The sequence below is a fragment of the Furipterus horrens genome, unplaced genomic scaffold (assembly GCF_987537825.1).
Source record: "Furipterus horrens unplaced genomic scaffold, mFurHor1.1.pri manual_scaffold_3, whole genome shotgun sequence".
NCBI lineage: Eukaryota > Metazoa > Chordata > Mammalia > Chiroptera > Furipteridae > Furipterus > Furipterus horrens.
This window is the reverse complement of record NW_028327173.1, coordinates 149,557,201-149,584,122: the sequence shown is the minus strand read 5'-3', so window position 1 is coordinate 149,584,122 and position 26,922 is coordinate 149,557,201. Positions and strand designations below refer to the sequence as shown.

The following is a 26,922-nucleotide window of genomic DNA, read 5'->3' as shown; positions in this document are numbered from 1 at the left end:
ATTTGAGAACTATTTCCTAATGGTTATGTCTTGAAAATCCAACATAACATAGTAACAGCAAACATTACTGTTGCAACAAGGATTCTGCATAATGACAAAGATTGCCAGGTACATATATCACTTCAAAAACAAAAAGATATCAGAAGTTTTTCATTGACTGGGATCATCCATGATAACAATAAGAAAACTATCATAGGTTTAGCAAACGTAACATGTATAAGTTTTATTCTGTGGGGTAGTTCCTTTACCTTCTATTATTCTTCCAGTCTCCCACCTCAAGTTCCAAAGTGCCCTGGGAGTGACGAGTGTGCAAAACAGGCATCAGCCCACCAAGTGTATGGAGGTGCCCACACAAATAAGCTGTAGCTGAACTAAACAATGAAAAATAAATAGGATAATGAACAAAGATAACTTCTAATGCCAAACGAATAAAAATATTTCTTCGGGAAGGCAAGATAGGAAGAGCAACATAAAATAATTAAAAACAATTAATTTTGATTTTGGAACCCTGCATCACCTCATTATTGACCGAATTCCTGGTGATGGAGAAAGAATAGTGGATGTTGTATAGTGTCCAAACCAAATGCTGTGGTTACTCTGACTACTTTCCCTTGCCAGTAATAAAAGCTCCTCCATCCGCTTCTGAAATGGAAGAAAAACAGAAGATCTTTGATTAGGGTTCAGGCTGAAATCTAATGTCAACAGATTAAACAACTCCCTTGAAGCATTATAGGAATAAGTATATTATTTTTCAGGCTGAAACCCTACTAATTAACGATCTGTATGGACCTTTGTAAGTTTCAAACTATTTCCACGTACAATATAATTCACTTGACCCTAAAAATATATCTGTGCTAAGTAGGGAAGGTATCGTAATATTATCTCCATTTGATAGATAAGGAAACAAATAATCTTAAACTTACATAAATTTTTTATTTATTTATAAAAATAAAGAACCACTAATCTTTTCAGCCCTATATACCACATTGCAATTAATAAAGAGGACTGATACTAAAACAAAATGTAAATATGTCCACAGAAAGCCCTGTACCCGAAGGTTTCTAACAGCTCTATTCATAGTAGCCAAAAAGTTAGAAGCCATCAACAAATTGCATATACAGTATCCATACAATAGAATACTACTTAACAATAAAAAATAACTACTGATATGTACAACAATATGGATAAATCTCAGAAACATTATACTGAGCAAAAGAAGGCAGATACAAGATACATTCTGCATGATCTCATTTATATAAAATTCTAGAACAAACGAAAGTAATCTATGCTGACAGAAAGCCAAACAGTTGTCCCCTGGGACTGGGGGTGGAGACTAACTTCACTCACAAGAGAACTTTCTGGGGTGTGGAAATGTTCTGCCTTGACTGTGTTGAGAGTTAACACCAGTATAGGCACTTCTAAAAACTCTCCAAACAGATGAAATGAGTGCATTTTATTGTATGTAAATCATCCCTCAAGAAGTTGATTTCAAAAATAACTTGTATATATATAAATATAAATTAATATTATCTGTAAAATACTTATAGCAATAAATTCCTAGGCCCCACCCTCAGGTTTTCTAATTTGATTCATCTCAGGTAAAGCCTGGAAATCATTTTATAAGACTCCAGCTGATTTGCAGATGATTCTTGAATTACACCTTAAAAAACATTATTCTAAGGAGTATGTTTTAAAATAACATGTTATCAACTCTATCTAAGGACACTTGGTAGGTAGGAAACAAAATACACTTTCATTAAATAAAATGCCTAATATAACACAATGCATCAGACAATATTCTGTTCACTTGATTTCAAGCCCCTCTGAACCTTCGTATCACTTTGAATCACATTCAGCACTCAGCAAATGCTGCCTCTTATTATAGTTATTTCTGCACTGGTCTTATGCCCTACCACTAGATTAAATTTCTTAAGAGGTCAGGAGCTTGACCTTATCACCTTTGTATTCTTATACATGGGCACATATATCTTGCATATGTGTATGTGCTCACTAAACATTTAATGAGTTGGACATTTGTTGTACCAAGAAGCAATCAGAGGTTCTCAGATGTGACTGTCCAGACAGTTTTATCCAGCAACAGTTTTCACCTACATTACAAAACAATACTTAAAAGAAACATTTATTTCAATGGTTGTCTTTCTCTTAAAAAAATATAGACTTTTAGTTAAAAATGGCAACTGCAGGGTTTTAGGAATACACCATATAGTACGTATACAAAACTGTATGCCCTGTACCTTGCTAAGTGCATCTTGCACTTAGTATGCATTTAATAAATGTTTACTGAATAAACATAAAAAGTGAGGTACTTCTTTCCCAAATTTTGTGACAAGAATAGGGATAGCAACAACAGTGCTGAAGTGGCCTGTAATTTATTCTGGCCATACCTGTAACCACAGTAAAAATTTTTCTCAATCATTTCTAGATTTACCTAGAATAATTTTAAGCTGCATGTATCTAAGAAAAATGGCTTAGCTACAAGAAGTGAGATTTTTACTGTACCTCATCTAAAATTCCAAAGAAATTATAGGGTCTCTTTGGCCCTGGATATAAGGTGGCATCCAAAGCGATGAAAGAATAGTTGCCAAAGGGTGTACTGTGAACATAATGGAAAGAGCCATCCCTACGTACGGCAGAATATTTCCTAAAAAATAAAATACAGAAGAGTTTTAGTGGAATCACAAAAAGATGGAATAAGTTTAAATTCCTCCCTAATATCACATTATATTTTGCCACCTTTGAAAAGGAAATTCCCTGACATGATAGAGAAATACACTGAACTAGATCCATGATGGATAAATGGTAAAAGAAATGTAAAAATTTTTCTCCCATTGTCTCTGAGACAATAACCAAAACATTAAATCACCAAGTAAAGCAAAGAAGTAGGGGGGCAAGTTTAAACAGTCCACTAAACATTTAAAAAGAGATCGGTCAGAATCCAGTGAAATGGTACTTACCAATCATTAAAAAATATAGTGAGGTCCTACCTACTAATTAACTAGTCGAATTCTTGGTGCAGTAAAATACAAATGGTTTACTTCTTGAATAGAATTATAGACAACTCACAATAAAACCTTGTAAAGAAGTCATCAAACCAGGAGAAAAATGAAAGTCTAGGTATGGGTCAGTAAATCTTTTTTAGTTCCTAAAAAAGCACTAATAGCATATACAGGGTCCACATCCAGTAATGAAAGTGCTCACTGCCATAAGTGCTAACAGTGTTCAAATGTTCATAAAGTAGGAGAGTGAAGAGTAGGGAGAAAGGATGGGTAACACAATACACAGAGTAGGCATTCATTAAGTATTTGTTGCATAAATGTGAAGGAAAGTATAGATTACATTGGCGTATACCTATATTATTCAAATGTCAGAATATTGTAAGAAAATATCTAAGTGTCTTATATGACTTTTTACCTAAGAGCATATATGAAAACATACAAATAAACTTCTGAAACTTAATGTGCTATCAGGGAGCTATATTTAAGTCATAAGAGCCACCAAATAGATCATGAAATAAATGTTATCATAGGTATTACAATTAATTGTCAATTTTATTGCCACTCTTCTTGGTATTTTTTAAATTTTTATTTCAAAGTTTTTCCTCATTAAAAACTTTATTTATATTTTCCTGCTTAATTTATTTTCAGTTTTTCTTTAGGATTTGATAATCTCACATGTTGTTTCTATTCCTACAGTGGATTATGAACTATTGCCTGTCACATCTAAATCTCTATGCTTCTCACTTTAGACCTCCACAAATTGGCCTCAAGCTACCAATGTCAAATCAGTCCTCATTATGAGCATTTATTTTGGTGATAACCAGTTTCCTTATTGCCACCAAAAGTTCACTCTGGCTTCTAAACCCTGGTTTTGTTTTTTTCTTGTTTTTGTTTGTTTGTTTTTGCCTAAAACATACCCCTTGAAGTGCCTTACTTTCTCAAATGTTACCCATATTTTAAGTCTGGACCCAATTTTCTTCCTTTCAAAAAAGAAAATTTTTTTTAAAATTTATTTTTAGAGAGAGGGGAAGGGAGGGAGAACAAGAGGGAGAGAAACATCAATATGTGAGAGAAATTGGCTGCCTTTTGCACAACCTGGACTGCAACCCAGGAATGTGCCCTGGCAGGAAATCAAACCAGTGACCTTTTGGTTCGCAGGCCGCACTCAATCCACTGAGCCACACTAGCCACGGCAAGAATAGACACAATTTTCACTTCTTTTATGAACTAGTAGATAAGTAAGTTCTAAAAACCTAATGCACAGCATAGTAATTATAGTTAACAATACTCTATTATAACTTCAAAGATCAAAAGAGACTAGATCTTCTTAATTCTTCTCAGCACAAAAAAGAAATAACAATTATGTGATGTGATAGAGGTATTAGCTATGGTGGTGATATGTTATAATATATAAATGTAGCACATGAACATGCTGTACACCTTAAACTTATACAATACTATGTGTCAATTATATCCAAGCCATAAATTTTTTTAAAAATTAAAGTCTTCTCTATTCACCCCAAGCAACCTGTCTTTTCTTATTTCTCATAGTGATGATCATGTGTAACAAAAAATCTAGCATATCTTCCTTCAAATTCTTTACTAATTTTTATCTCCCTTAGCGAGACAGACTTCCTTGAAGGTAGAAGCTGTATTTCTAATATTAACTTTTGTTATCTAACTAATGGTGGGTCTTAATAAATATTCACTACTTCACTGACAATGCAGAAATACCAAGAAATTACAACCAAAAGAAAAATCTCAACACAATGAAATAACAGAACTGGTTTTCTAACTCAAAAATCCTTTACATTCAGTCTTTTTCATATTTATGGCACATAAGGAAGATTTTAGTATTCATATGACATACTGGAATGAAAGGACAAAGCAGCCAGGGGTTTTCAGCCACTCCAAAGGCTGGGAAAATCAGTCATCTCAGCATTCCTAAAACCTGTAGTACTCCAGCTGACAAGGTCTGATCTAAATTATTTCTGTATTCCAGCAATGGCAAAAATTGTCTCTGTGGAATATTAGAAGTACCATTGGCCAGAAAAACAATTAAAGAAAAGAAAAAGTCCCAAAACAAAAACAAAAAAACTGAACCTATCACATACATAAGGAAAAAACCTTTTCTAAATTACCAGTTTCTGTAAATAGAAATTTTATCTGTTAAAAAATGTTTTTACCCATTTATTGACTGTACCCTTCTTGTAATACATCATGCTCTGTCTTCTGTTCATTACAGTACCTGTAATAATTCTCGACACTCTCCAGACTTGGAAGGTTGAATGTATCTAATTAAAAAGAAAGAGCAAACATCATGTATATTAAATAGAAAACTGCAAACATGTTAATGACTACAGAAAAATAACTTTTTAACAATAGTTTGTATATTTTTAAGATTTTCATCTATTTTTAGAGAGAAGGAAGGGAGGGAAAAGATGGGGAGAGAAACATCAATGTATGGTTGCCTCTTGTGTACCTCCAACCAGGGACCTGGCCTGCAACCCGGGCATGTGCCCTCACTGGGAGTCGAACTGGCAACCCTTTGGTTCACAGGCTGGTGCTCAATCCACTGAACCACACCAGCCATGGCTCAATAATATTTTAAATGGTAGAATGCCAATTAATTAGATTGATAATTTTAAAATTTGAAAATAGAATTCAGATTATCTGCAAACTTATCTAGTAATAATAAATATTTTGAATTATATACTATTTAAAATATACATTGAGTGGATCCAAGATAGTGGAGGAATAAGTAGAAGCCACACTAACCTCCTCTCAGGACCAATCTGGAATTACAAATAAATTGTAGAGAAATCAGCTTGAATAACCAACTGAATACTAGCTGGAGAGAAGCCTCATAACCATGGAGAGACAGAAGAAATCATTTCACCACAATGATACTGGTAGGGAGTACGGAGGAGACCTGAAAGGGCTAGCTGGGCTCCCATGGGCAGCAGCTGTAGTGCCAAAGGGATATTTCAGTGGAGGAATATTTCAGTGGCCAGGGGGAATTCCACCTGGGAAGAGTGGTATCTAAACCCCAAGCTGGGCTCCCCAGAGGACAGCACCAGAATCATAAAGGAATCCAGATAACACCCAGCTCTGAAAAGCAACAGGGTTTGTCTGCCAGTAAGAGAAGACTGGAGACTCAGAGAGCCTCTTAAAGGGCCATTGCACAAAATTTCGTTTACAGTCACTTATCCTGGGCTCTGGCAGAGGAAGGACAGAGTTGGTTAGAGACACTGGAGGAGAGTCTGGGGTTGAAGGCTCTGAGGAGAGAACTGAAGGACTAGCCACCAGGATCCCTGTGCTTAGTCATGTCCATACTGAAGAAGCCATCTTTCTCAGGCAGAGCATTCATCTCTGAATGGCATCAGCCTGAGGGGAGACAATAGCCCTACCCACAGGAATTACTCTGCCCCACCTTGTAGATCTTAAGCCAGGCTGCTGATTACAGCTTCAGGCTGTATCACTGCTTAGTTTAACAAATAAGGTAGATCTCTGGGAACTCTTTGAGACTTTAACTGACCCTCCCCAGGGCCCAGTGCTGAGAAAAGCTGGCCTGGATGCACAGCCTAGTTCTTTCTGCACACAAACAGGCCCAGCAGAGGGAGTCACATGCTGTGGATCACTGATAGCTTCAAACAGGTTGACCAGGGCCAGTCATAAGCAGCATCTGACAAAGGCCTATATCAGAGTCTTTGCTGATCTACCTAATATGCAGAAAAAATACAAAAAAGCAGACAAAATGGGAAGACAAAGAAACAGACGCCAAATAAAAGAACAAGAAAATTCTCCAGAAGAATTAGATGAAATGGAGGCAAGCAATTTATCAGATAGACTGTTTAGAGTAATGATTATAAGCATACTCAACAGCATGAAAAAAGTCATAGAGCTTCCAGCCAAGATGGAGGTGTACACAGACATGCTGCGTCTCCCTCGACAACTAAGAAGGAATACAACTACCTCAAACTAGAAACAGCCAGAAGTTCCAGAAAATCAAACTGCATGGAAGTCCAGCAAACAAAGATATAAAGAAAAAATACTCATCCAGACGGGTAGAAGGGGTGGAGCCCGGGTGGAAAGGATGCAGTGTGTTAGTGGCAGCAGAGGCAGCAGCGGCAGGCCAGTGGAAAGCACAGTTACACATTTTAAAAAGGCAGGAGGGACACCTGAGCAGTGTTTCCAGCTCCTCACCAGACTACGCAGTTCACGGTCCCAGCACTGGGGAAAATCAAGCCTCATTGCTTCTGACTGCACAAACCAGTGGGGTTGGGGTGGAGCCAGAAGCTGCCGGTCTCTCAGCAGAGTCCACTTGTTTAAAGGGCCCCCACGGTCCTAGAACATCCACAGACCCACCTACTCTGGGAACGACGGCCAGGGCAACAGCTAGTGGGGCGCCAGTCCCATATGGAAGTGGGAGAACTGCCTGGAAAAAGGGTGAGAGCTGGTCAAGAGGGATTGTTCCTCTCAGACCCCTCCCCCACATACAGTGATACAACATGGTGAAACAGGTCACCCTATACTGACACATCCCTAAGCTCTGCCCCTTAGAACACAACAGGAGTGACAGCTCTACCTAAGACACAGGGGAAAAAAAACACAGGAGCCTGTCAAGATGAGGAAACAGAGAAGTATGGCCCAAAAGAGGGAACGGATCAAGGTTCCAGTGGGAGAACTAAGCGACAAGGAGATAGCCAACCTAACAAACGAGGAGATAGCCAACCTAACAGATGTAGAATTTAAAACACTGGCGATAAAGATGCTCACGGGCTTGACAGATATGCTTGAGTATGGCAAAAACATAAGAGAAAAAGTGAAGCCTATGCTAAGTGAAATGAAGGAAAATTCACACAAAACCAATGGTGAAGGGAAGAAAACCAGGGTTCAAATCAATGATTTGGAACACAAGGAAGGAAAAAAACAGTCAACCAGTACAAACTGAGGAAACAAGAATTGAAAAAAATGAAGAGAGGCTTAGGATCCTCTGGGACAACTTTAAACATGCCAACATCCAAATCATGGGGGTTCCAGAAAGAGAAGAGGAAGAGCAAGAAATTGAAAAGTTATGTGAAAAAATAATGAAGGGAAACTTCCCAAATTTGGTAAAGGAAATAGACATACAAGTCTAGGAAGCATGGAGACTCCTGGGTGAGCTGGACCCAGAGGGGACCACACCAAAACACATCATGATTAAAATGCCAAAGATGAAAGATAAAGAGAGAATCCTAAAAGCAACAAGAGAGAAGCGGAGAATTGCTTACAAAGGGGTGCCTATAAGACTATCAGCTGATTTCTCAAAAGATACTTTGCAGGCAGGAAGGGACTGGCAAGCAGTATTCAATGTGATGAAAAGCAAAGACCTACGACCAAGATTCCTCTATCCAGCAAAGCTATCATTTAGAATGGAAGGGCAGATAAAGTGCTTCCCAGACAAGGTAAAAGCTAAAGGAGTTTATCATCACCAAATCATTATTATATGAAATGTCAAAGGACTTACTTAAGAAAAAGAAGATCAAAACTATGAACACTAAAATGACAACAAACTCACAACTATCAACAACTGAATCTAAAAAATAAAAACAAGATCCAACTAAGCAAACCAGCATAGAAACAGAATCATAGGTATGGGGATCATTTGGAGGGTTATCAGCTGGGAGGGGAGAGGGGGAGAAATGGGGAAATGGTGCAGGGATTAAGAAGCATAATTGGTTGGTACAAAATAGATAGGGGGATATTAAGAATAATATAGGAAAGGGTGAAGCCAAAGAACTTATATGCACAACCTATGGACATGAACTATGGGGGTGGGGGGGGGGTGGGACTGCTGAAGGGAAGAGGGGTACTGAGCAGAGGGGAGCAAAGGGGAAAAAATTGGAACTACTGTAACAGCATAATCAATGAAATATACTTAAAAAAAAGTCATAGAAACCATAAAAAAGTCCAATCAGAAATAAAGAATGCAATATCTCAAATAAATAATACACCAGAAAGAAAAAACAGTAGGTTAGATGAAGCAAAGGATCATATCAGTGATTTGGAAGATGTGGTAGGAAAACAACACTCAGGCAGAGCAGCAAAAAGAAAAAAAAATTTTTAAATGAGGAGACCTTAAGAAACATTTTGGATAACATAAAGTGTAACAACATCCGCATGATGGGAATACCAGAAGGAGAACAGTGAGCAAGGAACTGAGAAACTATTTGAAGAAATAATTACCGAAAACTTCCCTAATCCGGTGAAGGAAAAAGACACACAAGTTCAGAAAGTTCAGTCCCAAACAAGTTGGACCCAAAGAGGCCTATATGAAGACACATCATAATTAAAATGACAAAGCTTAAAGACAAGGAAAGAATCCTAAAAGCTGCAAGAGAAAGGCAGGTAGTTACATACAAGGGGCCACTAATTAGACTGTCTTCAGACTCTCAATGAAAAAATTTCAAGTCAGAAGGAAGTGGCATGAAATATTCAAGGTGATGAAAAGCAAGGATTTACAACCAAGGCTACTCTGCCCAGCAAGGCTATCACTTAAAAGTGACAGAGAAATAAAGAGCTGCCCAGACAAGAAAAAGCTAAAGGGGTTTGTTAGCACCAAACCAGTACTAAAACAAAAGTTAAAGGGCTTGCTTTAAGAAGAAATGGAAAAAGATAAAGAAAAAATAAAGAGAGGAAAGTAATCTAACAATAAAATGGCACTAAATACATGTTTATCAATAATCACCTTAAATGTAAATGGCTTAAATCATGCAACCAAAAGACACAGGGTAGCTGAATGGATAAGAAAACAAGACCCATATACATGCTGTATCCAAGAGAAACATCTCCAATCAAAAGATACACACAGACTAAAAGTAAAGGGATGGAAAAGATATTTCATACAAATGGAAAGGAAAAAAAGCTGAGGTAGCAGTACTTATATCCCCACAAAATAGACTTTAAAACCAAGGCTATAGTAAGACAAAGAAGGACACTACATAATGATAAAGGGAACAGTCCAACAAGAGGATATAACCCTAGTAAACACTTACACACCCAACACAGGAGCATCTAACTATGTGAATCAAATCTTGATGGATATAAAGGGAGAGATCGACAGAAATACAGTTATAGTCAGGGATTTAGACACCCAACTGACTTCAATGGATAGATCTTCCAAACAGAAAATCAACAAGGAGACAGTGGCCTTAAACGACACACTAGATCAAATGGATTTAGTTGATATATTTAGAGCATTTCACCCTGAAGCAGCAGAATATACATACTTTTCAAGTGCATGTGGAACATTTTCTAGGATAAACCACATGTTAGGATACAAAACAAGCCTCAATAAATTATAGAAGATTTAAATCATATCAAGCATCTTCTCTGACCACAGTGCTATGAAACTAGAAATAAATCACAAGAACACTGAAAAACATGCAAAGACATGGAAGCTAAAAAACATGTTATTAAACAATGAATGGGTCAACAATGAGATTAAGGAAGAATGAAAGGATACCTTGAAACAAATGAAAATGAAGACACAACAATCCAAAATCTGTGGTACACTGGGAAAGCAATCCTAAGAGCGAAATTCAGAGCATTACAGGCCTGTCTCAAAAACATAAGAAAAAGCTCAAAAAAACAATCTAAATTTATACCAAAAGGAACTTGAAAAAGAACAACAAACAAAGCCCAAAGTGAGTAGAAGGAGGGAAATAATAAAGATCAGAGCAAAAATAAACAGAAATAGAGTCTAAAAATATGATACAAAGATCAATGAATCCAAGAGCTGGTTCTTGAAAAGATAAACAAGATTGACAAACCCTTAACCAGACTCATCAAGAAATCAAGAGAGAGGGCCCAAATAAATAAAATCAGAAATGAAGGAGGAGAAATAACAACTGATGTCTAAGAAATACAAAGGATTTTTAAAAAATATTATGAACAATTATGTGCCAACAAACTGGACAATTTGGACAAAAAGGATAAATTCCTAGAAACATACAACCTCCCAAAACTAAATCAGGAAGAATCAGAGAATCTAAATAGACATATTGCACCTACAGAAATTGAAGTAGTAATCAAAAAACTCCCAACAAACAAAAGCCCTGAATCAGATGTCTTCACAGGAGTTTTACCAAACATTCTAAGAATTAACACCTCTCCTTCTCAAACTATTTTATAAAATTCAAGAGGTGAGAAGGCTCCCAAACTCATTTTACAAGGCCAGCATGATCCTAATTCCAAAACTTGGTAAAGACACTACAAAGAAAGAAAAGTATAGGCCAATATCCCTGATGAACATAGACGCTAAAGTCCTCAACAAAATATTAGCAAACTGAATACAACAATGCATCAAAAAGATCATACACCATGATCAAGTGGGATTTATTCCAGGAATGCAAGGTTGGTACAACATTCACAAATCGATAAATGTGATTCACCACATAAACAAAATAAAGGATAAAAACCACATGATCACATTCATAGATGCAGAAAAAACATTTGATAAAATCCAGCACCCATTTATGATAAAAACTCCCAGCAAAGTGGGATTAGAGGGAACACACCTAAACATAATAAAGACTATATATGACAAACTCACTGCCAGCATCATACTCAACAGGCAAAAATAACAAGCGTTCCCCTTAAGATCAGGAACAAGACAGTGATGCCTGCTTTTATCTCTCTTATTCAAAGTAGTACTGGAAGTCCTAGCCACAGCAATCAGATAAGAAGAAATAAAAGGCATTCAAATTGGGAAAGAAGAAGTAAAACTGTCTTTATTTTCAGATGACATGGTACTGAACACAGAGAACTCCAAAAATTTCACCAAGAAACTACCAGGACTGATAAATGAATTCAGCAAAGTAGCAGGATACAAAATTAATATTTAGAAATCAGTTGCATTTTTATATGCCAATAATGAACTAACAAGAAGGTAAATTAAGAAAACCATCCTATTCACAATTGCTACAAAAAGAATAAAATACCTAGGAATAAACCTAACCAAGAATGTAAAAGACCTGTACTTGAAAACTTGTAAGACACTGAAGAAAGTAACTGAAGAAGATACAAATAAGTGGAAGCACATACCATGTTGAAAGACAGGAAGAATTAACATTATTAAAATGTCTGTACTATCCAAGGCAATCTATACATTCAATGCAATTCCTATCAAGATTCCAATGACTTATTTCGCAGGACTAGAGCAAATATTTCAAAAATGTATATGGACCCACAAAAGACCCACATAGCAACAGCGATCCTGAGATAGAACAAAGTTGGAGGAATCATGCTACCTAATATCAAACTATACTATGAGGCCACAGTAATCAAAACAGCATGGTGCTAGCATAAAAAGAGACACATAGATCAATGGAACAGAATAGAAAGCCCAGAAATAAACCAATACCTTTATAGTCAATTAATATTTGACAGAGGAAGCAAACACATACAATGGGCTAAAGATAGTTCATTTGATAAATGGTATTGGGAAAATTGGACAGATATGTGTAGAAAAATGAAACTAGACCACTTTCTTACACCACACATAAGAATAAATTCAAAATGGATCAAAGACTTAAATGTTAGACCTGAAACCACAAAAATCATAGAAGAAAACATAGACAGCAAAATCTCTGACACTGCTCATAGCAATATTTTATCAGATATATCTCCCCAATCAAACGAAACAAAAGAAAAATAAATAAATGGAACTACATCAAACTAAAAAGATTTTGTACAGCAAAGGAAATCATCAACAAAATAAAAAGACAACCCACAGAATGGGAGAATATATTCACCAATACATCTGACAAGGGGTTAAAATCTAAATTTATAAAGAACATATCAACTGAGCTACCGAGCCAAGGCTAAATATATACGCTTGTCTCCTTTGAGCCAGCATCAAACCAGCAACCTAAGGATGACTCTTGACTAGTTGGAAATCAACTAGTCCTCTGCTCTACCAGCCACGCTATCTCAGGGACTATAAAGAACTTACAAAACTCAACACCAAGAAACCAAACAACCCAATTAAAAAATGGGAAAAGAACCCGAATAGATACTCATAGATGGCCAATAGACATATGAAAAGATGCTCAGTAACTAATCATCACAGAAATTCAAATTAAAACCACAATGAGATATCATCTCATACATGTCAGAATGGCCATCATCAATAAGTCAACAAACAACAAGTGCTGGCAAGGATGTGGAGAGAGGGGAACCCTTTTGTACTGTTGGTGGGAAAGCAGACTGGTGCAGCCACTATGGAAAGCAGTATGGAAATACATCAAAAAAATTAAAAATGGACTGGCTTTTGACCCAGTTATCCCATTTCTGGGGCTATCCAAAGGAAGCCAAAACACTAATTCAAAAGAACATAAGCACCCCTATGTTCACTGCAGCATTATTTACAATGGCCAAGATATGGAACTAGCCCAAGTGTCCATCAGTAGGTGAGTAGATAAAACAACTATGGGACATTTACACCACGGAATACTACTTGGCCATAAAAAAGAAGGAAATTTTACCCTTTGCAACAGTATGGATGGACCTGGAGAACATTATGCTAAGTGAAATAAACCAGTCAGAGAAAGACAAATACCATATGATTTCACTCATATGTGGAATCTAATGAATAAACTAAACCAACAAGAAAAATGAGTCAGACTCATAGATGGAAAGCAGGATGACAGCTGGGGCCGGGGAGGTTATGGAGGAGAAGGACTGAGCAAAAAGGAAAAAGGTCTCATGGACATGGAAAACAGTGTGGCGATTGCTGCAGGACGGGGTTGTAAGGACACTAAATGGTAATGGAAAAAATACAATAAAGATTAAATTAAAAATTATATATATATACACATCAATTTGAAGTTACAAGATCGGACGCTTGTTGCTGCTTTTTTTAATCACATGATTCTGGCAGCCAGCAAGGGCTGGATTCGTGCCTCATATATGGATCCATGCTGAGTGCCTCGAAACAGATTGAGACAGGGTAGTAAGAAACTAGGAAATTCCTGGGCTAGTGCATGGGGAAACTGAGACAAGAACATTAAACTAGGCCAAACAGTTTGAGCAATTTACAGCCAGCTGGTGAATCACAAGACCTTATCTCCCCTAAGCAAGGACACTTGAGAGTCAATGGTTTACACCTCTCCTCCCTAACCAGGGAATACAAAACCTCCCTGGCCATAAACCACAGGTGTCCAGGGAAGAGAGGAATTCTAATGCAAATTGAGAGATAACACCTAACAAAGAGAGTTAGACTACCCTTTCAGCTCCCCTTCCCTTACTTGCTAGAAAAAAATGTTTGCGCTGCCCCCTAGGAAATTCCCCCTCCCAAATCCCTATACAAACTTGCTTCTGAAAGCTCAAGGTAAGGTGGATGTTAGGGTTTTTACCCGCCACTTTCTCAGACTGTTGGCCTCTGATAATTAATAAAAGTTCAATTATAATCCAACCCCCGTCTCTGCTTTTTGGCTGAGCGGTGACAGACAGCAGGAGCCCCAGACTTGGTGGCCCTCTGGTTTCAATTTCTGGGGAGTGCCGCTAGGATGCCTTCAGGACCTTCAGGTCAGGGGGAGTCCAGAGGCTGCCTGGACATGGAAGCCCTGACCGAGACAAGATCTTCAGGAGCTGCCTGGCGATTTTGCCAAGGGAGATCTTTGGTCCTGGGACCCCAGCACTTCCCTTCGCCTCACCTTTTAGTAAGAAATTAGATTTGCATTCAGAAAGCCCATCTGGTTTATGGCCATTGGCCATCAGGTGGTCCACAAACCAAATCTGGGATAAATCAACTTCACACTGGGCTTTCTGTAACATAATCTGGTAACCGGTTTCTCTGGGAAGTCAACAGGCTTCAAACAACTGGGTAAGTCCTTGGTGTGCATGACCAGGAGCCCTTGCCCTGCCACGTGGGTTCTTTGAACTGTCTGGAATGCTGTAAGAATCAATAAGTGCTGCTTGGTGGTAGACATGGCTCAGTGACAAGAAAAATCCCAGTTCCCCAGTGTGGGATTTGGTTGGAGCACTCTTCTGTCTTTGGTATGTGGATTTTGTATATTGTTTGCTTTCCTTGTTGCATACTGTTTTTTAATTGTCTGTTAGTTTTGTTCCTCAGTACCTCTGTGGGAGGAACTCCGTTTCTGTTCAAGAGCTCTCCCGTTTCTCTTCTCTGTCTGAAATGGAAGGTGGTGTGAAATAAGAATCTAAAGCTAGTCCCAGTCCCTCCTTTTAGAGGAGTACTGGTTTGTTTGAACTTCATCTTTTGCTTTAGATTTTGTTTTTGTTTCTTTTTTGGAAAGGAGTGGCTCTGTCTGAGTCCATTAGGTCACATTTTCGCTGTCTCGTCAACTTGCAGCTTTAAGTCAATGACTAATGGGAACTGTTTTGCCGAAAGTCTGGTAAATAGAATAAGATCTTTTATGTACAAGCTTTCATGTTGTTACATCATAAGGATTCCACTCAGAAAGGATTTAAATAGATGGTTTAAAGAGGGGGGAAAGATCTTACACTCCTCCCAGACTGTAAAACTCAGAAGAAAAACGAGAAGATGTCTTTTAAACATTCTAAATCCTTCTGGAGGCCTGGGAGCCTCTGAAGTCCTGGGGACAATAGGGCAATTAATGCCACTCCCCAAACTCCAGTGTGGGTTGTGGAAGCAGCAGGGGCCCAGTGTCTCCTCAATGTGGACAGAAAAAAAATGGTACTTTAAACTCAAGCCACTTCCTGCCCAAGCCTGATATCTCCCCACCCCCGCTCCTCCAACCTTCTTAAAGTTGTCAAGGACAAAAATAAGAACAATCTCAATTGATTTTTTAGGATCATGTGGTCTGGAAAAATATTTGATATTAAAGCTGGCTTAAGTTATTAACATAAAATATATATTTTTCCCCCCTGGGTTTGCAGGAATAAGTTCTTTATCCCTGTTAAAAATTTGTCAATAAAATGGCTTGAGTAATAACTGACTTTAAAATCTCATAAGATTGTTAAAAACTAATAAATAGACATAATTAAAATGAAGAGTTTTTGATAAAACGTTTCAGTATTTTACACACACACACACAATTTTCCAAAGTCTTTGGTGACGTGGAATTTTGGTGACTTGGTGCTAGGTTAAATTATTAAATATCCAGATATTTTGAAATAATAGGATACTGAAATATTAACTGATCTGAGTTTGCCTACTTGGGCTTCTTATTACAGAGAAGCTAGAAAATGGATTTGGATCCATTAATGAACATATCTTGTACTTAATTTGAGGTATTTCTCTTGAAAATATGTGTTTGCCAACTAAAGAACCTGTCCCTAGAAGTTATGTAATGTGCTAATCAAGGCTTCTAAGAATGTAGAACTCTAGTTAAGTTGGAAAAAAGTTGTATGGTTTGGTAATAGAAGGTATAAGTATAAAAACACTTGTTGAAGTGGTGATTGCCGGGGGAGGGGTTAAGAGGGTTAAATGGTAATGGAAAAAATACAATTAAAAAAAAAGAAAAAAGCCTCTTGTTGAAGAAAAAGGGAAAAATAGTATGTCCTAAAGTTAGTTATTTCTGAATGAGTTAAGAAGAAGCAAACTAAAAGACCATAAGTAGCAGAGGGTCTCTGTGAGTTGAAGGTTTATGAAGACAGATCTTGAGAGAAAATTATATAGGTAAGCTGAATAATAAATTTAATTGGATAAATGAATTTAAGTATCAAAAGTAAGCTGATACAGAATTTGGTTCTTTTTCATTCTGTTAAAATGGAAAAGGTGTTTCCTGTATTTGCCTAGAAAGCAAAGATTCTATATATTTTTTAAAGTTATATGTTATATTGTGTTAATCAAGTACTTGATTACTCAAAAACCCATATTCTTTATTGTAAGAACTAAAGTTTTGCTAGCCTGTATTTATGTTTGATACCTTTATTATCACTTTCGGTAAATAAACAATTTAATATTGTTTCATAATGACATATAACCTTTTGTTCAGATATATTTGAAAACTTTCCCAGGGTTTAAAATTTAAGAGACTTCTCTTGACCTAAAATTGGCTTTGGGTCATTCCAGTGGGTCCCTTGAATGCCTCAGGGATTTGTTCTTTCTCCTTATTAAGAAGAAATTTTGAACTAACTAGGCGCATTTAATATGCTTAAAATACATGGGAAGCTTTGTCAAATAAAGAAATAGTTAAGTATGTTTTACTTGTATAAGTCTCCAAGATTGTACAAAGTTCTAATATACTTTCATTTGTAATTTTAGTTGTTATCTTAAAATGTTGCAGGAAAGGAAATTCCTTTGTCAATTGCATTATAATCAAATCTGTGACCATGTCATTTTCAGGGTTGTTATTTATTTATTTATTTATTGTCATTTGGAGACAGCCATTGTTTTACTCTAATGCACTTGCAAACATATTACTCCTTTCTAAAGGTCCATGAAAAGGACTCTGATTTATTTTAAATTACATATTTCTGAGAGTAAATTTTCAGATCATACCTTTGAACTGAATGAAGATTACTAGAGCTCTGTGAAATAACTGGATTTATAGAAACACTTGCAAATAATCGGGACAAACAAAAGTTAATTATGGTATTATGGGACATAATAAACTGAAGATAATTGTGGCTTTTATAACTTTTTGTTGAAAAATATTGCTAATTTTTAATCTTTTGTTTTTCAGACATAAGAAAACTTATGTTTTTCCTTAAAGCAATCTGGTAAATTATACTTTCATAAGCAATATTGAGGCACATTTGTGCTCCCCCTAGAAATTTCCCCCTCCCAAATTCCCATGTTTACCCTATTAAACTTGCTTCTGAAAGCTCAAGATAAGGTGGGTGTTAGGGTTTTTACCCCCCACCTTCTTAGACTGCTGGCCCCTGATATTAATAAAAGCACAATTATAATCTAACCACAATTATAATCTAACCCATCTCTGCTTTTTGGCTGAGCAGTGACAGACAGCATGAGCCCCAGACTAGGTTGCCCTCTGGTTTCAAGATCACTTTGATAACAGAACCAAACCCCCTCTCTTCTTAAATATTAGAGAAGATTCAGTAAGAAAGGAATTATATAATGGTAAAAGTTAAGGTTCAGGACATCATACAATACTTATCTGGAAATACAGTGATTTCATAGACTTGACTGACTGGTTGCAATAGCTAAAACTGTTTGACTTCCAGGAATCTGCCACATTTCTAATAACCTTAGAAATTAAACTGTAAGTCCAATTTATGCCAAAAGAAATATTAATGCATATGTAATCCTCTTGCTCAGAGAAACCTGTTACAAATTTTAGTAAATATTAGTTTCCGTTCCTATCTCAGCACAACATGCAAAAATATATACCTAAACTATAAGCATTTATGCCTATACAAGTCCAACTAGATTATTATGAACTCCAAAGGACTATCCAAATTATTTAAACGTAAGAGTCTGTTTGATATTTCTTACTTGAAATAAGTCAGCATTATGGCTTGGAAAACTTCTTCAAAAATACACAATTTGTTATTTATTGCAAAAGAATTTGACTTGGACCACTAATTAGAATCAGGAAAAAAGAGAAATGTAAATATAACAGAACAAGTTGTAAGCCAGATATTCTATTTTCAATTTATAATTCTTACTTGCTTTGTAAGGGGGCGTTTTTTAATCAAAGGAACATCTATTTATTTCACCAGATAGACTTATCTGTTTTAAATATATATAAAATATATAATTAGGTACTTACCAGCAATGAATAATCAAATGAAGCAGACAAATGAAGTAATTAACCAATGAGAAAGTCAAACAAACAAATAAATACTACAATAAGGATATTTTTGGAGAAGAGTGCATTTCCTTACTAACACAACAATGATAATCTAAAAAACAGGAAGTGATTATCCATTTTCTCTCCCCATGCAGATAGATTAATTTGCAATTTTAATTTTTAAATTTTATAGAGTAAAATTCATTCTTTGTAACATACAGTTCTATGAGTTTTGAGAAATGCATAGTCATGTAGGTACCACTACAATCAACAAACAGAACAGTTCCATGACCCTCAAAATTCTCTCCTGATGCCTCTTTATAATTGATCTCTCTTTCCATCCCCAACCTCTAGCAATTGCAATGTTATCTCTCTATAATTTTGCCTTTTATCGAATGTCATATAACTGGAATCATACGGTATGTAGACTGACAGGTTTGGCTTCTTTCACTTAGAGAAATATGTATTTTTTAAACATTCACCTGCATGGATTTTGCCAGAAGATTTCTTCCATGTAAAGAAGAAAGGACCACACCAACTTTCCCCTCAAAGGCCCACAGTGGCATCTTAAGTTTTTAAATTGCATATTATAGTTGTATTTCAGAGTTGTGGACTTCGGTATGTCTAAACCTATGTTACAGTGTCTTATATTATAATTTTACAATCTAAACTGGAGAATTTAGACTCCTAGAAGACATAAAAATAGTCTTAATTACATGTGGGTTTTGACTCTTACCATGATTTCCTTTGATATCAAGCCACTTGGTTTTTTCCATGACCCGTGTCTTTTTCAGAATACCGTGGTAAGTTTGCCATTCTACCTCATGCTGCTCGGATCCCCAGGGGTGCTTTGTTTTGGCATCTGTCAGATCTCCTGTAGATTTACATAACATTTGAATCACAATGCAAAAGAAACCCACAGAGTTTCAATTTATTTTAAGGTACATTACAGGAACAGATATTTAAAGTACTCAACATGTGTAAGCATAGCCACTTATGAGTCCATTATTGTCCAAAGCAAGCCATCTAAATTTTCTCATCAAGGGTTTTATTTGTTCCTTATAGGTTAGCAAGTGCCTATTTAACCTCCTATGATTTTAGAAATGGGTTTTGAAAAATATATATCTTTAAAGAGAGCATAGGACTCTAATGAAAATTATGAAATTCCAACAGTCTGGGCAAGTGCCTTATATTTATGGAAACTATTATAATCAGACCAAGTATTATTTTCATAGCAAGAAGCAATCTGGAAGGTGTAACTTAGACAATGAAATCCCAAAATTTCTAGGAAACTAAACACTTGAAATTGAAGTTTATCATAAAATGAGGACTGCTACTCCATCATATCATTATTAGTGTTTTAGTAAGGTGGGTGGAATGAATCCCCCAGTAGACAAGGTAGCTGCTCCTTTAGCTTCTCCAACAGTTTGGGAGCAAATGGTTAGGGGTTTGAAAACTGTATGGAACCCAAGTCACAGAAGTACCAAAGGATGGAGAAAAAGTGTCCTGAGTCATTTGAGCCTCAAACAATTGATAATATAAGATTAACTAACTGTAAGAACAAGGAAAACTTATTTTTAAATAAAAGATAACTTTTGTGGTTAAAGGGCTTTCCCTAATTCTAAAATTCAGGACTGCAACAACAAAAACACATACAAACACAGCAGACATTAAGATGAGAACACTGAGTCCTGCTTCTACTGCTTTAACAAAACCTTGCCCTGACAAATCTTTTAGCCTGGATCTTGACTCAGTTATCCATAGGGAAATGGAATTAAAATGTGTTATCTCCACTACAGGAGGAGGGCTCACCTGGGGCTATGGCTATAATGGGCCCAGTGTCCCCAAAGTGAAAAGCTGCAGCCCTGCCTAGTATTCTATTGTACCTTCTGGACCACAGAACAACACAACAGCACAGCAATCCTCCCTACCTGTTGCTAGGACGAGAGCTGGTTGAAGGATGTCAACAGTTTCAGAACAAAACTTCTCTAAGTCTACAGCTCTCCCTGGATCCTGAAACCTGCTCAGGTGAATGTCGGATATCTGCCGAAAGCAGGTATTAAACAGAGATGTCGGAGTCAGGAAGAGGCAGCATGGACAGAGCGACCCAGAGGCTCTCTCGGGGTTAGGAAAAGTCAAAGATATAGTTCATTAAAGAATCCCTCAGGCAAGGACCGACACCCACCCGCACCCCCAGCCCAGAGTTTGGGGCCCGAACAGGCACGGGTCGTGCCCCAAACAGGCAAGGATCGTGCCCTGGCAGAAGCTGCCCGCGTCTCATCAAGTCGTGCCAGCTCTACACCCAGCCCCGCCAGGCTTCCCCTGCGTCACCTGCAGACCCCAGAAGATATTGGTGGCTCCAGGGCCCGGCGCAGGATGCAGACTCCGGGGAACGCGGGGCTGGGGCCACGGCGAGGTCTGGCCCGCCAGGCCATAGTGCTCCAGGAGTATGGTTGCGAGCGCCGCGGCCGCCAGGCCCGCGACCACCCTGAAAGCCAGCACTGCGGCCATACCCCGCCGGGGAGCAGCCCTAGCTAGTCCCGGGCGGGCGCGGCGCAGCGCGGCGCACCCAGGAGCTGCTCTGGCCGCACTTCCGGACTCTCGGTCGCAGAGCCTACTGCGCCGCAGTGCAACGCTGCTGCTGGCACCTGCGCCTTCCCGGGCACCTGCACCTCGCGGCCGCCTGCAGCTCTGGGTTCGGTTTGCCAAAGTAATGAGGCGAAGAAAAGCAAACTGAGAGCCCCAAAGCCAATCACGGCTGTGGAGGGACAGAAGCGAAAACGCAGGTTCCGGAAGGCGGAGTCTAGAATTCTGACCTTGTAAGTTGGTTTCCTCACCATTAAACCTGTGTTAATAATACCTTCCGGGCATACTTCACAGGGTTATTGTGAGAATCAAAGTATGCACGAGGACGCCTTTTAAACTGCAGTTCAAAGGTGACATTTAGCTGTTTCTGGCCCCTTCTGATTATTAACAACGTGCTTCCATAGGTTTTTTAGGTAGGTGTAATACGGGTATTTTGTGAAAGTTAATTTTTCCTAAACCGATTACACTTGTTTGCATAATATTCCAACACAGTGTATACCGTTCATTTAATACATTTTAAATACTTCCTATGGGCCAGGCACAGGAGAAGAATTAGATTTCGGGCTGAGGAAAGAAGTGAAGAAATAAAACGGAGTCACTATGGTCAAGCTGATAATTATAAAAATCAAGTAGGCTAAGGCAGAGGAAACAATTCTCTTCTTCCTTTAACTAGCCTGGGCACTAAAACTTTTGAATTTCTCAGTTGTGTGGCAGTGCCTGGAGGTACCCAAATTTTATGGATAAATCCTGAAGGACTTAAGAATGTTCACTTGCTGGAGATGTATATATTTCTTACAGTTAACCCCTTGTCATGTTTTTAAAAAATGTTTCATAATCCAGGTCACTGGATATATGGAAAATTACCATCCTGAACCAATATATGGACTAAGAAAGCAGGACTGACTTTTCTCAGACTTGTACTTTTTACTATGAAAACTCTCAACTTTTCTTTCTCCATTGGAACACTCTGGGTATTGCCTAGCTGTGTTTTTGATTTACAAATCCTAAATCCCTTAAATAAAACTTTGTCATTTTTAATTGCAGCAAAGCCTCTTAATTAATTTACTCTTATTTGACAGGGCCCTGTCATTAATTTATCTAACCATTCCCTTATTGTTGAACTTTTAAATGGTTTATTAGGTTTTAAGTGTTCTGAATAAACATTTTTATACAAACAGCATCCTTTTTAAACCCCTCTTTGAGTTATTTTCTTGGAGTTATACCAATTTCAATTCATTAAATACTTTTTGATTACCTTTGGAAGCAAGACATTGATCTCAGCAGAAAGCATGAAGAAGCATAATGATACGTTGCTAAAGAGCCATGGTTCATTAGAAGTTTATTTAGGAGAGGGAAATACACAAATAAGTTTAATATAAGATGGAAATGTCAGTTGCCACAAGAGACAACGAGACATAAAAGGCTGGAGAAAGGTTAAAATTGGGAGACATCACATCTTTGGAGAGAATCAGGAAAAGTTCAATTAAGGTGGTGGCATATAAAGAATGGATACTATTTCTGAGTGACAGAGATTGGAGGTGAAGTGGGAGGAAGCATTTTCCACCATCGCCTCACAATAGGAAGGTGAGAAAATGCAGTACATGATGATGAGACAGTAAGTGTCTCATTTTGGCTGGGTTATGCCTGGAGGAATAGTAATTAGACCAGGCACTTGGTTTGAGCCACATTATGGAAGGCCTCTATAAATGCCAAGAGTGAAGATAGATCTGGCAACAGCACAGGAGACTGATGGGAGAGGAGAGATGTAACAGAGAATCCTGTTAGAAGGACATTGGAATAATCCTTGCTATGGTCAGAATGTGTCCCCACAAAATTCATATGATGAAATCCTAATTCCTGATGGGTTGGCATTTAAAGGTAGGGCTTTTGACCCAGCCCTCATTAATTGGATAAGTGCCCTTATAAAAGAGACCCTAGAGAGACCCCTGCCCCTTCCACCTTTTGAGGACACTGACAAGTCAGTAGTCTGCAACCTGGAAGAGGGCTTTGACCATGCTGCACCCTCATCTTAGACTTCCAGCTTCCAGAACTGTGAGAAATAAATTTCTGTTGTTTACAAGCCACCCAATCTGTGACATTTTTAGCAGTCTGAACGGACTAAACTATTCAGGTAGTGAAAGGAAGAGGGGAGGGAAATGGAAGAAGAAGGAAGGTGGGAGAATGTGACAGTGATATTGGAAAAGAAAAATCAGATGTAAAATTGTAAAGCCAGAAACGACAGAATTTGACACCTGATTGGATAGTTGAGGGAAGAAAGAAAAACCTGTTAAAAGTTAGCCTCAAAATTCAGAACCTAGTGATGAAAAATCTAGGAGTTATGTTATATGTGTGGAGACCACTGTCCATATCTAAAGTTTTTGGTTTTGTCTAACGCTGCACCACTAGAAAACAGCTGGATAAATATTTTTAAACCAGATTTGGAAGATATAGTTGAGATGATCTGGTTTAAAACACAGGCAATGTGGCATATTATAAAATGCATTTGGAGAGGCCTTTGAGGAACCTCCAAGACAGGAGAATCATTTGCCAGAAATGGAATGCCACAAGAAGCTATGTGATAGGTGATCAAAACAGACACACTGTTAAGATATTCTGGACAGAAAAACATGGTTCAAAGTCACATAGGTCAACAGTCTGAATTGAAGACCTGAATTGTAACCAAGCTTCCTCACTCACAGTGCTCAGAGTAGTAGAAACAGGAATTTATTTATTTAAGGATGGTTAATGATTCTCAGGAAAATACTTGTGACCAGCTAATAACTACAAATCAGCATTAAAAGGTGGCTTTCGGTTCCTGACAATCAAAAAAGAAAGGTAGATTTCTTGTTATCTCATAAAGAGAGCAAGTAGCAACTTACCATGAAAGCAATTTTTCCTAGAAATAAAGTCAAGGGAGAATTTATCACCTGGACAGTTCACAAATAAGTGCACTGTCATAAATAGTCACAAATTGACCTATGTTACTCTCATAAACTATAAGTGTAGAAATTTTCTTCAGACCACCATTTCTTATACTAACTTTATTCTAGGTACCTCATGTAAGTGGAATCACTCAATAGTTGTCCTTTTGTGTCTGGCTTACTTCACTTAACATAATGTTTCTCCAAACACTAATTTGAAAGAACATAAGCACCCTTATGTCCATTGCAGAATTATTTCCAATCACCAAGATATGGAAGCAGTCCAAGTGTTCATCAGGTGATGAGTAGATAAAACAACGGGACATTTACACAATGGAATACTACTCGGCTGTAAAAAAGAAGAAAATTTTATCCTTTGTAACAGCATGGATGAACCTGGAGAACATTATGCTGAGTGAAATAAGCCAGTCAGAGAAAGAGAACTACCATATCATTTCACTCATATGTGGAATTTAATGAACAAAATGAACTAACAAGCAAAATAGAGACAAACTCATAGATAGAGAGCAGGATGACAGCTGGGTGGAGGAGATATTAGGGGTGGAGGGACTGAGCAAAAAGGAAAAAGAACTCATGGTCATGGACAACAGTGTGGTAATTGAAGAGGAGGAGAGAATATAAGGGGTCTAAATGGTAATTAAAAATACAATAAAAATTTAAAAAAATATATCTCCATGTTTCATCCATGTTGTAGCATGTGTCAGAATTTCCTTCCTTTTTAAGGCTGAATAACATTTCATCATATAAGTATGGCACTTTTTTTATTCACTCAACTCTTGATTATTTTCACCTTTTGGCTATTGTGAATTATACTGCTATGGACATCAGTATGTATCAGACATTTTTAAAGCTTTTTAAGGAACATTCCTTTTACTCCTTAGGAAAACAGAAATTTGAGGAGAATTTCATGTAAGTGGTTAAGACTCTGCACTGTATATGGGAACTAAAACACCTACATTAGTAAGAAATCACCAATCAAGGAAATTCTGACACCTGTCACAATGTGGATGAAATTCGAGGACACTATATAAGTAAAATAAGCCAGGCACAAAGGACAAATACTTTATGATTCCACTTATATTAGGTACTGAGAGTAGTCAAATTCATAGAAACAGAAAAAAGAATGGTGGTTGCCAGGGGCTGGGAAGAGGGCGAAATGAAGAGTTAGTATTTAATAGGTACAAATTTTCGATTTTGCAAGATGAAAAATGTCTAGAGATGAACCACCCTCTGCATATCCTGGGTTTGACTCTATTGACCTGCTTCTCTGCTCAATATGAGCCTCCTTCTTCAAGTACAATCTGCTGCCACATGGGGTCGCCATGATCCACAGACTCCCTGAGAGGACAAACAGCCCCAGCCCACTTCCTCAGCTCAGAAACTAGCATTCTTGGGGTGGGTCCTTGTAAGTGGCAAGAGTAGAAACTGAGAAGGAATTAGAAACAGAACTAGCACTCTTGGGGTGAGTCCTTGTAAGTGGCAGGAGTAGAAACTGAGAAGGAATTAGAGACAGAAGATGAGGACAATGGCACTAGTCTGTATTTTCTTTCTTTGCTGTTTGCGTCTTTAAAATTTATATTTCCTTTAGTTAGCACAAAACTTGGGTTTATATTGCCTTGTTTTTAAAACTAATCATAAAATTAGGAGTTTCTCCCCGAAGAGTCTGGATTAACTTTTCACCAAATACCCCAAAACAACATTCACCAATCAAACCAATAAACATTCCCCATACTCTGTATACCCTTCTACATTTGCAGAGGGGACACAGGATTTATTTATGAACATGAGTTCCAATTTTACACCAATATTCCAACACCGCAATGTTCAAGTTGCTGCCATTTTGAAGTCATACCCAAGGACTTCCCAATGTCTGCATATCCAACAGACCAAAGATTAAGAAAAAGAAGTCCTTAATGTTGAAAAGGAAGGAAATATTTCTTGATAAGGAACATGCCAGGCCCAACTGAGACAATCCAGGAACTGTAGGCAATGAAGGCCAAAAATAAAAGTAAAAAGGGCTATGAATTATCACACTTGTAAAATAAAAGAATAATAGGAAGCTAGATAATTACTAGAATTGTAAAAGCTAATGTAACTGCTTTTACAAATGGAAACCTTCAGGTCAACCTAAATGCTTAATATATACATACATATACCTACAAGTTTTATCTTTATACTTATACAAGTTTTGTCTGCAGTTTTATTTTTCTCAACTTTCTGAAATAATTTTTTAAACAAAATATATTTTTTCTCATAATCGAGGACAAATTCATCTTATCATCCAAGAATTTGTGATCTGGCCATGATTCTCTTTGGGGGACGTTTAGGTCCTGGCAGTCTATGCTGAGGAGCCAGGAGATGTCCCTTCTTAAACAGGGGAAAACATGGATCTCCAGAGTGCCTGATTTGTCCACGGTGATATTGGAGTTCAGAACAGGGACACTAACCGGTGTTCAACAACTTGTTCTCGCTCTGCCCCCACGGGGAGCGCCTTGGACCAATGCCCTAGAGGCTCAAGAATATTCTGGAAGCGGGGCGGGGTGTCTGTGAGTGTAACCCATCCCTCCGTGGCTAGCCACGCCCCTCTCAAAATCTTGCCCAGTCGGTGGTGGGAAGCTCGGTCTCCATAGGTAGATAGCGATGTTTTCT

The 26,922-nt window shown here is 37.7% G+C and overlaps 1 protein-coding gene across 2 annotated transcripts in view; it reads right to left on the bottom strand.

Annotated features, from left to right (window-relative positions):
• The window catches only part of TMEM62 (transmembrane protein 62), a 40,851-nt gene extending 19,528 nt beyond the window's left edge, over window positions 1-21,323 (bottom strand). Inside the window, exons 1-7 of one of the 2 annotated variants that reach the window (XM_090270491.1) lie at window positions 21,077-21,323; window positions 20,677-20,788; window positions 19,482-19,619; window positions 5,266-5,311; window positions 2,521-2,662; window positions 518-642; window positions 249-371 (exon numbers count right to left, since the gene is read on the bottom strand). In XM_090270491.1, the coding sequence (XP_090126617.1) occupies window positions 249-371; window positions 518-642; window positions 2,521-2,662; window positions 5,266-5,311; window positions 19,482-19,619; window positions 20,677-20,788; window positions 21,077-21,256 (866 nt within the window). In that variant the 5' untranslated portion in view covers window positions 21,257-21,323. The remainder of the gene's footprint in view (window positions 1-248; window positions 372-517; window positions 643-2,520; window positions 2,663-5,265; window positions 5,312-19,481; window positions 19,620-20,676; window positions 20,789-21,076) is intronic. The other variant, XM_090270492.1, reaches the window with a different exon arrangement.
• Between the last annotated feature and the right edge of the window lie 5,599 nt (window positions 21,324-26,922).